At 46.5% G+C, this 15,839-nt stretch overlaps 1 protein-coding gene across 3 annotated transcripts in view; it reads left to right on the top strand.

Annotated features, from left to right (window-relative positions):
• Positions 1 to 15,839, top strand: part of LOC132209039 (uncharacterized) — a 324,143-nt gene that overhangs the window by 154,180 nt on the left and 154,124 nt on the right. For 2 of the 3 annotated variants that reach the window (XR_009445108.1, XR_009445107.1), the window contains exon 4: positions 9,518 to 9,679. Coding sequence is in view for 1 of the 3 variants with exons in the window: in XM_059644250.1 (XP_059500233.1) it covers positions 9,518 to 9,679; positions 14,789 to 14,848 (222 nt within the window). In the remaining 2 variants the exon portion in view is untranslated. Of the gene's footprint in view, positions 1 to 9,517; positions 9,680 to 14,788; positions 14,849 to 15,839 lie in introns of all 3 variants that reach the window. The other variant, XM_059644250.1, reaches the window with a different exon arrangement.

Here is a 15,839-nt window from a genome sequence, read left to right as displayed (position 1 = left end):
CACAAAAATAGCTTATTTCCTTAGCCCCTCTGAACAGTCTCCATTTCTAGGATAGATTATACTTGGTTCTGACCCCAGTTGAGTTGAGAGTATGACTTGGAGGGGAACTTGTAGCTGATAGAGTTGCAAACCATGTGCTGCTCATTGCTCCCCCCAGTATCTGGAAACATACGCTGTGCCTCTAAGCTGATCAGTATTGTATCATTTATTGTGTATCCTATTGACTAGTTTGCCCTCCCCAAATGCCTTACTGCACATTCCGGCAGATTAAATTCTATTTGTCCCTTTCTGTTAACCGATCAGCCCATTGTTACTATATTCGAAGTCTGCAGCTTTCTTCCTCTTTATCAACCATGCACTCATTTTTAGTCTATCATCTGCAAATTTTTAATGGTGCCCCCTGCACTTAAGTTTGCTTCTTTGCTATCTACCATGAAAGGGAAAGGACCCAATACTGAACCCTGTGGAATCCCAATAGAAATGACCTTTCAACTACAACTACAGTGAGCATTACCCTTTGTCTGCAGTCACTGAGTTTATTTTGTTCCATTTGCTACTTTCCCTCAGATTCCATCACCACCTTCTGTTTTGACCAATTCATCATGTGGGAACTAGTCCAAAGCCACCTTGAAACCTACGTAAGCTGCATCAAATGCTCTACTCTCCTTGACCCTCTTTAACACCAATTCAAATTGGTGCGGCATAGTGACTCTGTGGTTAGAACTGCTGACTCACAGCACCAGGGATCAGGGTTTGATTCCAGCCTCAGGAGACTGTCTGTGCGGAGTTTGCACACTCTCACCATGTCTGTGTGGGCTTCCTCCAGGTGCTCTGGTTTCCTTCCACAGTCCAAAGATGTGGAGGGTAGGTGGATTGGCCATGCTAAATTGCCTATGCGAAATTACCCATAGTGTGCAGGGACGTGTAGATTAGGTGGATTAGCCATTGGAGATGAAGGGTTACAGGGATAGGATAGGGGATGTGTTGGCTGGGACGCTGTTTGGAGGGTTGGTGTTGACTTGATGGGATGAATCGCCTGCTTGCACCCTGTAGGGATTCTATGAATCATGAAATTCAAATATAGAATCAAGTTCATCAGACACAAATGAAATCAGAAAATCCCAGAACTGCTCAGAAGGTCTGGCAGCGTCTGTGGACAGAGAAACAGAATTAATGTTTCATTAACCTGCCATCAGAAGTCCAAAGATAGGTCCATTGTGCTGAATATTTCCAGCGTGTTTTGGTCTTACTTTAGATTGCCAGCATTTGCAGTATTTTGCTGTTGTACTACCCAGACGTGATCACCCGTGAACAAATCCACACTGAGTGTATTTAATTACAAATCGGTAGTTATTAGGACAAGTGACATAAAGTATTGCCAAAAAGGCAGCTTTCAGGAGGAAAGAGTGAAAATGGAGGGGCATGGGAAGGGAATTCCAGAGATTCGGGCCTAGGCAGCTAAAAGTTGGAGGAGGGGTGATGGTCTAGTGATATTATCGCTGGACTGTTAATCCAGAAACCCAAGTAATGTTTTGGGGACCTGGGTTCGAAACCCACCACGGCAGATGGTAGAATTTGAATTCAATAAATATTTGGAATTAACAATCTAATGATGGCCGTGAATCCATTGTCGATTGTTGGAAAAACCTGTCTAGGTTCACTGATGTCCTTTAGGAAAGAAAACTGCATTCCTTACCTGGTCTGCCCTACATGTGACTCCAGACCCACAGCAATGTGGTTGACTCTTAACTGCCCTCCGGGCAATAAGGGATGGGCAATAAATGCTGCCTGACCCGTGACGCCCTCATCTTGTGAATGAATCAAGAAAAATGCAACAATGTAAAATTAGACAGAGATAGAAGTTACAGAGACAGAGACTGCATTGTTTTAAATGACAAAGGAAATGCTTTTGTAAAGCACAAAAAGTGTAGCAATGAGATAAGTACAGGAATAAAAGATGGATCCAGAAAAGGTGTGAATGCTTTCAACAGTTCCATTACCAGCAGCTTCCCAATACAGCCGAAGGCAACACGTTGCTTTATTCTGAATAATATCCACTGAGAAACCTCGGCCAAGATTGCTTCTCAGTGAATCAGTCATGAAACTCTCTGAGGAATACTACAATATGATCAGTGTTACTGCTGTGGAATGCCTACTGAATGTTTAATGGATATTTTAGTCTCCTGATCAATGGATGTAACAGGGATGCTCTTGAACTCTCCTTGTTCATTCCTCAGTGGAAAATGTTGGGGAAAGAGCACAAGTTTTATACTCTATCAAATCTTCACACCTCGTAATTCTATTATTGGAGCTTCATTCTTGAGACCAGATAGAAGAATGTTTTATTAATATAGATGCTACATAGCCACTAATAAATCTAACAGGAAACTCAGGAGAAGCAACTTTGCCCAGAAAGTGGTTAAAATTTGAACCAGGAAGAGTGACTGAAATGATAGCACAGATACTTTAAAGAGGAAGCCAGAGGAGCACATGAGGTAAAGGGGATGGTAGGGTTAAAAAGGGGTAGAAAGAGTCTTGTGTGAAACATAGATAACATCATGAGCCTGTTCCTGTACTGCAAGCTCTGTTTGTTAAGCATTGACTTCAGAATTAAGCACAGTCTCTCCAGAAAAGGCGATTGTTTAGAACAGTTAAAGGAATAAGTTGTCTCAGAGTAAGGGTTATTATTTGTGAATCTTTCAGACCCCGAGTATTTTGTTTGAATTCTGCAGACTGTGAAAAAACTGAGGAAGGCTAAGCTTAAGTTTGTGAGGAGTCAAGGGGAAAGTTCTCATGGGTAACTTTCTTTTGCAATGTGTTCTGAAATTTTTGAAACTGCTATATTTGATATTTTGGTTTATTTTATTTCTTCAATGTAATAAACTTCTGTTTTATTGGTAAAATCTAATCTGTAGTCTGATGTGCTTATGTTTCAGTGAAAGACCACAAGGTTTGACAAAGGGGAAAAAGATCGAGCGAGGCAGGTTTTATTCTGGGGTTTGACTATTCCACTTGCTGAAGCAGCTGGAATCGTAACAGTTCTCATTTCTTGTCCTGCTGTGCTGCATTGGTGATAAATCTGTATGTTTCCTGGCTGTAACCGTACCAGGAAGTTCAAGAGTTCAGTGAAATGATGCTTCATTATTAGCATCAACTTCATCAGGAATACACCACACAGAAAACATTTCCCGAATTCGTAGAATGTCTTCGTGGACAAAGTTGGATCAATGGTTGTTTTAAATTTGTTCTCCACTATGGAAAGTGGAGTGTTTCTCATTCGAACTGTGTATTGTGAAATAGTGGTTAGCTGCTGCTAGTTGTAAGTTATTATTTCATTAACATGAGAGTTCAATATTCCAGCCATTGGACCTTGCATTGTTTTCACTATTATTGTGGTTAACTCATGTGTTTCTGTTTAAAGTGGCATTTGATGAATGCTCGTGGACATTGTGCACAGGGAGTAAGCAATTTAAACTCCTTTAAACACTCTACATAGTCACTTAATTCGTTGCATGGGTAAACCTAATGAGAAAATATATGTACTAATTTATATTTGTGTATATAATATTTATACATATAATATTTTATATATTACATATATATAATATTTATATGAATATATTTGTGTTGGTTGCATTACCCGAAACACGACTCGGGTAGTGTCTCCCACCCATCCTCCTCGAAGCAAAAAAAAAAGTTTCTGTGCGACAGAAGGGAACTAGTTTATTTTTTATTCTTTATTTTTAATCAGTCTCTTTGGGAATTTAGAATAATGGGAACGGAGGTCAGGGCAGTTGAATGCTCCTCCTGCAGAATGTGGGAGGTAAGGGTCACCACTAGTGTCCCTGCTGACTACATCTGCGGGAAGTGCACCCAACTCCAGCTCCTTGAAAACCGCGTTAGGGAACTGGAGCTGGAGCTCACAGGGACTGGCCCCGCAGCCATGTCCCGCGCACTGTCCCGCTCACAGCGTACTGCCCCCAGCAGCCCTGACCCGCTCACAGGGACTGGCCCCCGCAGCCCTGACCCGCTCACAGTGACTTGCACCCCGCAGTCCTGTCCCGCTCACCGCGTACTGCCCCCCGCAGACGTGTCCCGCTCACAGGGCCTGGGCCCTGCAGCCCTGTCCCGCTCACAGGGCCTGGGCCCTGCAGCCCTGTCCCGCACACAGCGTACTGGCCCCCGCAGCCGTGTCCCACTCACAGGGACTGTCCCCCGCAGCCCTGAGCCGCTCACAGGGACTGTCCCCCGCAGCCCTGAGCCGCTCACAGGGACTGTCTCCCGCAGCCCTGACCCGCTCACAGGGACTGGCCCCCGCAGCCCTCGCCCGCCACAGGGACTGGCCCCCGCAGCCCTGACCCGCTCACAGGGACTGGCCCCCGCAGCCCTGACCCGCTCACAGGGACTGGCCCCCGCAGCCCTGACCCCCTGACAGCTATTTGCCACCGCAGCCCTCACCTGCTCACAGGGACTGGCCCCCGCAGCCATGACCCGATCACAGGCACTGTCCCCCGCAGCCCTGTCCCGCTGACATGGACTGGCCCCCGCAGCCCTGTCCCGCCACAGGGACTGGCCCCCGCAGCCCTGACCCGCTCACAGGGACTGTCCCCCGCAGCCCTGACCCGCTCACAGGGACTGTCCCCCGCTGCCCTGACCCGCTCACAGGGACTGTCCCCCGCTGCCCTGACCCGCTCACAGGGACTTGCCCCCGCTGCCCTGACCCGCTCACAGGGACTGTCCCCCGCAGCCCTGACCCGCTCACAGGGACTGTCCCCCGCAGCCCTGACCCGCTCACAGGGACTGTCCCCCGCAGCCCTGACCCGCTCACAGGGACTGTCCCCCGCAGCCCTGACCCGCTCACAGGGACTGTCCCCCGCAGCCCTGACCCGCTCACAGGGACTGTCCCCCGCTGCCCTGACCCGCTCACAGGGACTGTCCCCCGCTGCCCTGACCCGCTCACAGGGACTGTCCCCCGCAGCCCTGACCCGCTCACAGGGACTGTCCCCCGCAGCCCTGACCCGCTCACAGGGACTGTCCCCCGCAGCCCTGACCCGCTCACAGGGACTGTCCCCCGCAGCCCTGACCCGCTCACAGGGACTGTCCCCCGCAGCCCTGACCCGCTCACAGGGACTGTCCCCCGCAGCCCTGACCCGCTCACAGGGACTGGCCCCCGCAGCCCTGACCCGCTCACAGGGACTGGCCCCCGCAGCCCTGACCCCCTGACAGGGACTGGCCCCCGCAGCCCTGACCCCCTGACAGGGACTGGTCCCCGCAGCCCTGACCCGCTCACAGGGACTGGTCCCCGCAGCCCTGACCCGCTCACAGGGACTGGCCCCCGCAGCCCTGACCCCCTGACAGCTATTTGCCACCGCAGCCCTCACCCGCTCACAGGGAATGGCCCCCGCAGCCCTGTCCCGCTGACATGGACTGGCCCCCGCAGCCCTGTTCCGCCACAGGGACTGGCCTCCGCGGCCCTTACCCGCTCACAGCGACTGGCATCCACGGCCCTGACCCGCTCACAGGGACTGTCCCCCGCAGCCTTGTCCCGCTCACAGGGACTGTCCCCCGCAGCCCTGTCCCGCTCACAGGGACTGGCCCCCGCAGCCCTGTCCCGCTCATAGGGACTGTCCCCCGCAGCCCTGACCCGCTCACAGGGACTGTCCCCCGCAGCACTGTCCCGCTCACAGGGACTGGCCCCCGCAGCCCTGTCCCGCTCACAGGGACTGGCCCCCGCATCCATGTCCCGCTCAGGGGACAGGCCCCCGCAGCCCTGTCCCGCTCACAGGGACTGGCCCCCCCAGCCCTGAGCCGCTCACAGGGACTGGCCGCCGCAGCCCGACCCGCTCACAGGGACTGGCCCCTGCAGCCCTGTCGTGCTGACATGGATTTGCCCCCTGCAGCCCTCTCCCGCTCACAGCGACTTGCCCCCCGCAGCCCTTACCCGCTCACAGCGACTTGCCCCCCGCAGGCCTTACCCGCTCACAGCGACTTGCCCCCCGCAGCCCTGACCCGCTCTCAGCGACTTGCCCCCCGCAGCCCTGTCGCACTCACAGGGACCGGCCCCCGCAGCCCTGACCCGCTCACAGGGACCGGCCCCCGCAGCCCTGACCCGCTCACAGGGACCGGCCCCCGCAGCCCTGACCCGCTCACAGGGACCGGCCCCCGCAGCCCTGACCCGCTCACAGGGACCGGCCCCCGCAGCCCTGACCCGCTCACAGGGACCTGCCCCCGCAGCCCTGACCCGCTCACAGGGACCGGCCCCCGCAGCCCTGTCCCGCTCACAGGGACCGGCCCCCGCAGCCCTGACCCCCTCACAGGGACCGGCCTCCGCAGCCCTGACCCGCTCACAGCGTCTTGCCTCCCATCCCTCTTACACAGGTCACCCCTTGCTCAGAAATGGTCCCAATTATCCATGAACCGGAAATCCAGCCCCCTGTGCCAGCTCCTGAACCATGCATTTTCATCTCACCTATCTTTCTCTGACTTAACTCACTAACATGTGGCACTTGTGGTAACCCATAAATTATTACCCTCTCGGTCCTGCCTTTCAGCCTCTTTGCTAACTCCTTGTACACAGTTCGCAGGATGTCATCCCTCTTTCTGCCTATGTCATTGGTACCAACGTGCACAGTGGCCTCTGGCTGCTCACCCTCCCCCTTAAGAATTTCTGGCACCCAATCAGAGATGCCCTTGACCTTGGCAGCAGGGATGCAACACGCAGCCCTGGTGTCTCAAATGTGGCTACAGAATCTATGCCCCCAACGAATGAGTCTCCAACCACGTTCGCTCACTTGGATTTGCCTGACCCTGTCCCACAGCAGGGTGGTTTGTACCATGGACCTGGCTACTGCTGATTGTATAACTGACCCAGTTTAGTTTTAGATCAGTGTTAACCTTGGTTTCGTGGATAGCCAAGCACCTGAGTCGTCTACAATACAGGAGAAATACATTCTTCAGCTCACGGATTCTGTGACAGTCAAGGACAAGCACTCAATTGTTCTAACCTCATTTCCAACACCTGGCCCATAGCCTTGCATGGCTTGGATAGCACTTGCACGTTTAAAAAAAAAATAAATGTAAGGATGATGTGAGGGTAAGGACATGGAATTTTTTTGATGTGGTCATATTCTCTCTTGTTGGAGCTGATTGCTGCTTAGCACTTGTGTGGCGCAAATGTAACTTAACCTTTATCAGGCCAAGCCTGATCGTTGCCCAAGTCTCACTGTATTTTCTCACCGTTGACTTCACTGTTGGGCCTAACCAACATTTTGTACATACCCTGCCTATTCTGAAACTCTATCACTTAATATTAAGTCTAATAAAGACAAGTATCCAATGTGCCTTCCAAACCACTTCAACGACCTGGTCCATTACATTGGGGGATCAACACGCATGCACATCAAGATCCTGAGATCCCTCTGATCATTGGTGCTTGTGAGGTCCGTATGATTCATCATGGGCTCCAAAATCTGTTTGTGCTGTGTCACCTGATCCTTATCCCGTTTGTCCTTACATGAAATAATGTTCACAAACGCTTCTCAAAAATTCTTCCCAATCCTACTTTTTGCAATCATGATACAAGTGAGCATAAAACTTGGAACACGACAGCAACAGGAATGTGCCCTTTGGCCCACCATGTTGGGCCAAACATGACAACAAATGAAATAATCCCTTCTGCCTGTCCTTGATCCATAGTCCTCCATTCCTTACCTCTTCGCGCACTTAACTAAAAGTCCCTTTTAAATGCTTTCATCGTATCTGCATCCACTACCACCCCGGGCACTGTATTCCACACTTTTAACATGCTCAGTGTGAAATATTTGCCCCTCACATCTCTTTTGAACTTCCCCCCTCTCAGCTTAAATGCATGCCCCCTAATAGTGGACACTTCAACTCCGGGGGAGAAATTTTCTGACCGTTAGCTGTATTTATGTATCTCCGAATTTTATAGACTTCTATCAAGCCTGCCCTCAGCTTCTACTGCTCCAGAGAAAATGAAGAGTTTTTCCAGCTTCTCCCTCTCGTTCATACCCTGTATTCCAGTCAGCATGCTGGTAAATCTCTTCTGCACCCTGTCCAAAGCCTGCATGTCCTTAGTGTAATGTGGTGGCCAGAATTGAATGCAATACTCTGTGTGGTCTCACCAAAGTCTTGTAAAGCTGCAATGTGACATCCTGACTCTTGCACTGAGTTCCCCTATGAATAAAGGCAAGCATGCGATATGCCTTCTTGACCACCCTATCTACTTGTGTGGCTACTGTCAGGGAGTTATGGTCTAGGACCCCAAGATCCCTCTGGACATCACTGCTGTTTGGGGTCCTGCCATTAACTGTGTATCCCTTTCCTTAACACTTGGTCTCCTAAAATGCAACACCTCATGCCTGCCCAGATTAAATTCCATCGGCCATTTCTCCGCTCGTGTTTGCAATTGGTCTGTATCTTGCTGTGTCCTTTGACAACCTTCCATGCTGTCCACAAGTCCACTGGTCCTTATATCATCTGCAAACTTAGTGATCCCCCATCTGCATTTGCAACCAAGTCATTTACACATATCACAAACAGCAGAAATCACATCGATGCGGAACACCACTCGTCACTGAGCTGCAGCCAGAAAAACAGCTTTCCACCACTGAGACGGCAAGAACTGCAGATGCTGGAATCAGTTAACCAAGTGCGGAGCTGGAGGAACGCAGCAGGTCAGGCAGCATCAGAGGAACAGGAAAGCTGACATTGTTGATGCTGCCCGGCCTGCTGTGTTCCTCCAGCCCTATACTGTGTTATCTTTGTCAGCCTTCCACCGCTACCGTCTGCCTTATATGGGCAGGCCAAGTCACCATGGATCTCATGGATCTTAATCTTCTGGATGAGCATACCATGAGGGACCTTATTGAAAACCTTCATAAAATCCATGTATATGTTATCAACTGTTCGATCCGAATTGATCACCCTTGTCACCTCCGTGAAAACTTCAACTGACTTGGTAAGACATAACCTGCCTTGCATAATACCATGCTGGCTGTCCCTTATTAGCCCATACTTTTGAGACATGAGACACTCACCAGTCTGTAGTTTCCTGGAAAGTCCCTGTTTTCCTGCTTGAACAGAGGAATGACTTTATCCACTCACCAGTCTCCGCAACCCCTCCAGTGCCTGGCAAGGATATCAGATCCTGTTGAAAGTGGTGTGTTGATGCATTTGTGTCATGATTGTGTTTTGTTTCAGCCCTAACATTGAAAGCAGTGTAAGAATGTCTTTGTGCAGCAGGCGAGGTGTGATGAGACTGAGCCTTCATACAATTGCAAGATGTTGAAAATTTGCCATTATTTATGAAAACAGTGATAAATTTCCATGATCAACATTTCTGTTACACTGCAATGATTATCCCGTGGCATGTAAAATCAGAAAGATACGATAAAATGAGACTGGGTCATATGCAGGGAGAATGTTTGCCTTTCATGTCTGTAGAAGTAGTGAAATATTTCCGTGAATCTAAAAGTCACTTTTCCGTTCATTGAAGGACACAATCATCGCCTTGGAAGCTTCATCACGATACTACTTTGCATTTCTGAAGAGGGAAGAAGAAATCAACATGAAAATTCAATTCCATGGTTTTGGAAGTCCCATTGAGAACACGATTCATTTGCGCCGGCATAATGCTCTGACCGAGAAAGAATTGAAGGTGAGTTTGTAGTTTGGAAGATCGCAGCAATTTATGCATCAACTTCTTCATTGATAATGTTCCATTGCTTTCAAACTGCATTTTCCACTCTGCAAGATAATAACTGTGAGAATAAGCAACAGCATCAGTAGGTGGTCTATGGGGAATGCAATGTTACAAAACCCGATCCATTCAACAACATATTTCAGATATGTCAACAAATTAAATATTCCAGCACAGGATAAAACAAGGAAGATGAGAGTGAGGAGGCAATAGCTCTGATGACAAAAGAACAGAAATTTACCTTTATCCATTCGAGCAAAAAAGCAGGCACGCAAATAAATAATCATCTAACAATGCACATGTGCAACGGAGGCTACAGGGGGACTAAAAATGCCGAATTGTTGTCATGCGTATTGCTGAAAGGATGATTGAAACAGAATCTGTGGTAAATTTGAAGAAATACAGATGATGCATCTCAGGATGTTGGAGGAAGAACATTTATGGACTGAGGCAAATTGTATTGCCCTTTTCAGGAGTTATTGGGTTCATAATGAATTGAAAGACTTCCTTCTGTGCTGAAAGCTTTAGTTTAGTTGCAGCTGGATGACAATTTCTGTTCGTGGTAGTATTTAGCAAACTGTTAAAAGTGAATGTCACTGCACAGAATTCCAAACATGACTCCAATCAGCAGAGAAAATATCCAAGGTGTGTGATGAGTTGTATCCTCTCATGTTGAACAGCGCAGCGACAGATACAATGGAGGCACTGATGATAATGTTCCAAGAATCCTTAGATTGTGGAAAATTCGCAGAGGATTGAAAGATTGTGAACATAACACCATGATGAGAAAAATACTTCGACACGATAGCAAGCAATTATTGCCAATTTAGGTCAACCTGGGTAGATGTTCATGCCGGCAATGAAAGATGAAATAACAGGGTACTGAGTGTGCTATAACATCCTACAGAGTGAACATCCTTTCATAACGGGGAAATAATACTTGACAAACTTGCTACAGTGCTTTGAGAAGGAAACAAACATTACTGATGAAGGACCACCAGTTGATGTCGTACATTGAGATTTCAACAAAGCATTTGATAAGGTACAGCTCGTAAGGTGTCTCGAAGGAAAAGAGCCCGTGTGTTCAACGGTAGTATGTTCGGATGGACAGAGGACTGCATCGTTAATAGAAGTAGAGTTGTAGCAGCAAGATGGTAACTGACAAGTCATGTACAGCCACAGAGCGAGTGCTGCGGAGGCCGTACACCTCATGTTGACTGGGTTGATTTCGGAAATGGCGGAGGGGATTGCTATGCTTAGGAAAGTTGGGCAGGCAGGGACTACGTTCATTGGCGTTTTTAAGATTGAAAACAATCTTATTTTTTCAACATTTAAGATTCTTAAGAGGCTTGATAGTGTATATCCGTAGAGATTACTCCCATTTGTGAAAGATTTTACGACCAGAGGCCACATTTTCAAATTGGTTGCCCATTAATTCAGGGAAGAATTACTTCTTTCAGGTTGCAGCAATTTATTGAACACTTTAGCCAAGAAGGTTTTAGAGGTAATGCCATTAATCATATGCTAGGCTGTAACGGCCAGGTTAATTTTTAAATCAAGAAACAATGATAATGAGAAAAGGTTCGAGGCCTGAAACGTCAGCTTTTGTGCTCCTGAGATGCTGCTTGGCCTGCTGTGTTCATCCAGCTTCACACTTTGTTATCTTGGATTCTCCAGCATCTGCAGTTCCCATTATCAGTGATAATGAGAAAAGGGTAGTCTTTACAGTGGAAGATACTTCAAGGATCCCCTTATTACTAAAGAACACAGGGAGGAATTAAACACATCACTACCACACCATCACTACCATGAGAAAAGTAGCAGTAGACAATCTAATGGAGTGAAAGCAGATTGGACTCTTTGCCGTGATGGTTTACTTTCTAAGATTCGAAACAATGAGCTTCAGAGTCGGTGTCTGCTTTGACTGTAATTTCCCAAAAAGGTTTAGATTCCAGAGAAGCATCTGAGGGCTGGAAAACTGCCGATGTGACATCCCTGTTTAAAAAGGAGAGAGGCAAAAAGAAGATAACTACAACCGAACCAGCCTAACATCTATTGTTGGAAATATGTGGCAATCAACTATGAAGAAAATAGGAGCAGAACATTTGGAAAATCAGAATCTAATCAAACAGAATCACCATAGCCTGATGAAAGAGAAATTATGTCTGGCTCATTTGTTTGGGTTTTCGGAGGAAGTTTTGGGAGGAGAATTAATAGAGGAAAACCAGTAAATGTGTTGTGTTTGGACTTGGAGAAAGCATTGAGAATGTACTCAAAAGTAATAAGCTAATAGCTGAGGTTTTGAAGGTAGTATATTGCTATGGATCAGTATACTTTGCACGTTCTGGAAGGAGAGATCACATCTCGAGTGAAATGCACCGAGTGAATATATATATTTTGGGGAACTTGGTGGCAATCCGGTAAGTCAGTGCAGAGGGTAAGAGGTGCCATTTGCTTGCTTTTTTTGCCTGATAGTTCGTAAGCATTTTTTTTGAGACAGGGTGAATTGAAGCCAGAATCAGGGACCGAGAGGGTGAACCAGGTTCATTGGTTGGTGATCGCTACTGGTTTAAGAATCTATTATCGGTAGCTTTCAGATTGAAAGTAAATCAGAGAAATATTTACAGGCTACAAACTAAAAGACCAGAATGTTTTCAAATCAAATTAAGATCGAAGTAATTGAAATGGAGATGCCAGGCCAGATGATGATTTGTACCTACATGACGGGCGAGTGGTCAGGCCCCATACTCCAGCTTAGGGTTGATGAACTGGAATCTCAGTTTTTACCAATCAACAAATCATGTTGGGGACAGTTACTGGGGAATGCTGTCCTTCAGGAGGCAGTCACACACCTTAGATTAACTAGCTGAAACTTGGTCAGTGGCCAATGACAAAGAACAGGGCAGGTGGAAGGTTTCAGGATGTAGTGCAGAAGGAACCTTGGCCTTTGATCTTATCTAACAGGTTTGAGATTCTTTCTTCGTGTGTGGATGAGAGTGCAGGGTATAGGGAAGATGAGTAAACTGACTGTAGCACTGTGGTACAGGGGGACATTTAAGAGGGAATAGAAAGTGAAATGTAGTTATAATCAGAGGTAGTATAGTTAGGGGAATGAACACTGTTCGTTGTGACCAGGATCGAGAGTCTCGAAAGTTCTGTTGCCTGCCTGGTGCCCAGGTTCAGGAGATTCCATCTCGGCTACAAAGGAACTTGAAGTGGGAGGAGTAGAAATCCAGCTATCGTGGTCCACACAGGTACCATTGATATGGAAGAAAGAGGAAAGAGGTTCTCCTGAGGGATTATGAGCACCGAGGTGCTGAGGTGAGAAAGCACACCCAGAATGGTAATAATCTCTGGATTATTATCTGAGCAATTTGGCACGGTGTGAACATAATTATAGATGTACATTGTTCAAATGGTGGCATGGCAGAAATGTGTTTGAATTCATGGGACATTGGCATCGGTACGGGGAAGGAGGGAGTCGTTCTGGTGTTATAGGCTCGACGAGAATCATATTGGGACAAGTATCCTCGCAAAATACAGAGCTAGGTCTGGGGCGAGGGCGTTAAAATAAAAAGTGTGGAGTGGGTGAGCTCAGTTGCATGGAAAATTGTGGAAAAAGTTAGAAGCTGGTAAGTGCTCAGCAAAGTTTCCAGAGCAAGTAATAGGACAAAAAGTTTGGAAATGGTCAGGAGTCTCACTTCAGCTGCAGCAGATAAGAAGGGTGGCTGTAAATGCCAGACTGAAGATCTTGTATTGAATTGCAGGGAGTGTATGAAACAAAGTGAATGAGTTTGTGGTGCAGATTGAAATTGACAGATACATCACTCTGGGTATCACAGAGAGGTGGTTGTTAGGGGATAAGTGTTGGGAACGAAATAGCCAATGATTCATGTCCGAGAGAAAGAACAGGCAAATGGACAGAGATAACAAAGTGTGGAGCTGGATGAGCACAGCAGGCCAAGCAGCATCTCAGGAGCGTAAAAGCTGACGTTTTGTGCCGAGACCCTTCTACTTCTGTGTGTTCATCCTGCTGTGTTCATCCAGATCCACACTTTGTTATCTTGGATTCTGAAGCATCTGCAGTTCCCATTATCTCCGATACAAATGGACAGAGATGCCAGGGTTGGCTTGTCAGTAAGAAATGAAGGAACCAAATGAAGGAACGCGCTGAAGGAACCAAAGCTCTTGTGCTTGTTTATTAATGACTTGGAGGAAAGCGGTGCATGTGCTGTGGCTAAATTTGTAGATGACTGAAAAAATATTTAGAAAGACAAGGCATGGCCCAGAAACAGAGATTTACCAGGATGTTACTTGAATCGGAATGTATTAGCTAGAAGGAGGGTTTGGTGGAAATGCTGTGTCATGATACATGTAATGAGATCAACCATGATCTCACCGAATGATGGAGGAATATTCAATGGGCCAAATGACTTTTTTTGTGAGTCTTCTTGTTTGACAATGCATTCATGAAGGTGTTTTTTTTTTCTCTCTTGGATAAGATGTGAAAATGAAATGTATACGAGATTATGGGAACTGCAGATGCTGGAGAATCCAAGACAACAAAATGTGAGGCTGGATGAACACAGCAGGCCAAGCAGCATCTCAGGAGGACACAAGTGCTCCTGAGATGCTGCTTGGCCTGCTGTGTTCATCCAGCCTCACATTTTGTTGTCATGAAATGTATACACTTCCTTTTCATCTGGGAATAAATAATTGTTCTGAACGATTTCCATTGACTAATAGCAATCTGACAAGCTTCGCAATGTAAAGAGATTTTTAGCTTCTTTTTAATTGTAAAGGTATTCTTTGGAATTAATTTGGCATATATTATTTGCATCTCAGGAAGTATGTTCATCACTGCATCTCAAAAAGTGCTCTGTTGTATGACAGTAGCTTTTTAAAGATCACTTCAATGGTTGTGATTTTGAGTTGCCATAACACACATTAAATTACACTGTTGGCCAATCTGTCCATGATTATTTCATTATCTTATGCTTCAAACAGACAAGGAAATATTGGTGATGCAATGAAGTGTTTGACTCTCAAATATAATTGCTGTTATAGTTTCCACTTGGAAGAAAGATTCACATCAAATTGACTGGTCAAGGAAATGGGACACTGACTGTGAGTACTTTGAATGTTCGAGTTATTCCTAAAATGAAAGTTATGACCTTGATGATTTCTCTTTCATGCAGATATGAAGAGACTCTTTTAAAATATCCTCTCGGTTAGTGGTTCAGGCATAAAAGTGCAATATGTATATTTATGTATATACATGTACATGCGTCATCTGAAAAGATAATGAGTATAAATCACTTGTGACAAGGTGAGAATGAGTTATCCAGATAGTAAGAACTGCCAATGTTGGTGTCTGAGATAACACATTGTGGAGCTGGAGGAACACAGCAGGGCAGGCAGCATCAGAGGCTGAGGAAAGTTGAGGTTTTGGGTCCGGACCCTTCCTGAGAAATGGAGGGTGGAAGGGAGCTCAGAAACAAATAGTTTTGAGGGGGAGGAGGTGGTAGGGAAGGTAGGTGGGATGGTGATAAGTGAGTACTATCCAGATTGGAACAGATTTTCCCCAGGGGGTATTGAGTACGAATTCCAAATCACTCTCAAAATCTTAGTGACTGTTCACATTGATGTTTTTTGTCTGTGTGTTTCAGTAATTGCATGACAGTTGAATGGTTCGTTGAGAGTGAGGAACCTATGGACTCTCACACACCAAGATGGAATTTAGTTCGAAGAGTGACTTCAAAATAGTTGCTTGCTTTTAAAATCTTGACCGTTTTTGCTGTCCAGTTGAATGAATTTAGCTTCATACTGCTTCAATAGGAATTAGTGTTTAATAGGAACATATTTGTGAAACTTACAGTTCCGTAAGTTTTAGCATAAACTGGTGCAGCCTTTCGGTGCTTGCAAAAAGGCTCACCTCTCCATTAATACCGAAGGAAAATTGGAGTTTAAAAGTAAGTTCACCCGTTGTCAGGGAATGAAATGTTAATGTTGACTCGAAAATAATTTTTAAAAAAGTCATATATTTGTGAAACACTGAACTCAAATTAAAATTTGGATATGCTAGTTTTACAGATGGTTGGATATTGAATTCATTTTA

Source organism: Stegostoma tigrinum, unplaced genomic scaffold (genome assembly GCF_030684315.1).
Source record: "Stegostoma tigrinum isolate sSteTig4 unplaced genomic scaffold, sSteTig4.hap1 scaffold_63, whole genome shotgun sequence".
NCBI classification, from domain to species: domain Eukaryota; kingdom Metazoa; phylum Chordata; class Chondrichthyes; order Orectolobiformes; family Stegostomatidae; genus Stegostoma; species Stegostoma tigrinum.
The sequence above is the reverse complement of the archived record's forward strand: the minus strand, read 5'-3'. Positions and strand labels throughout refer to the sequence as shown.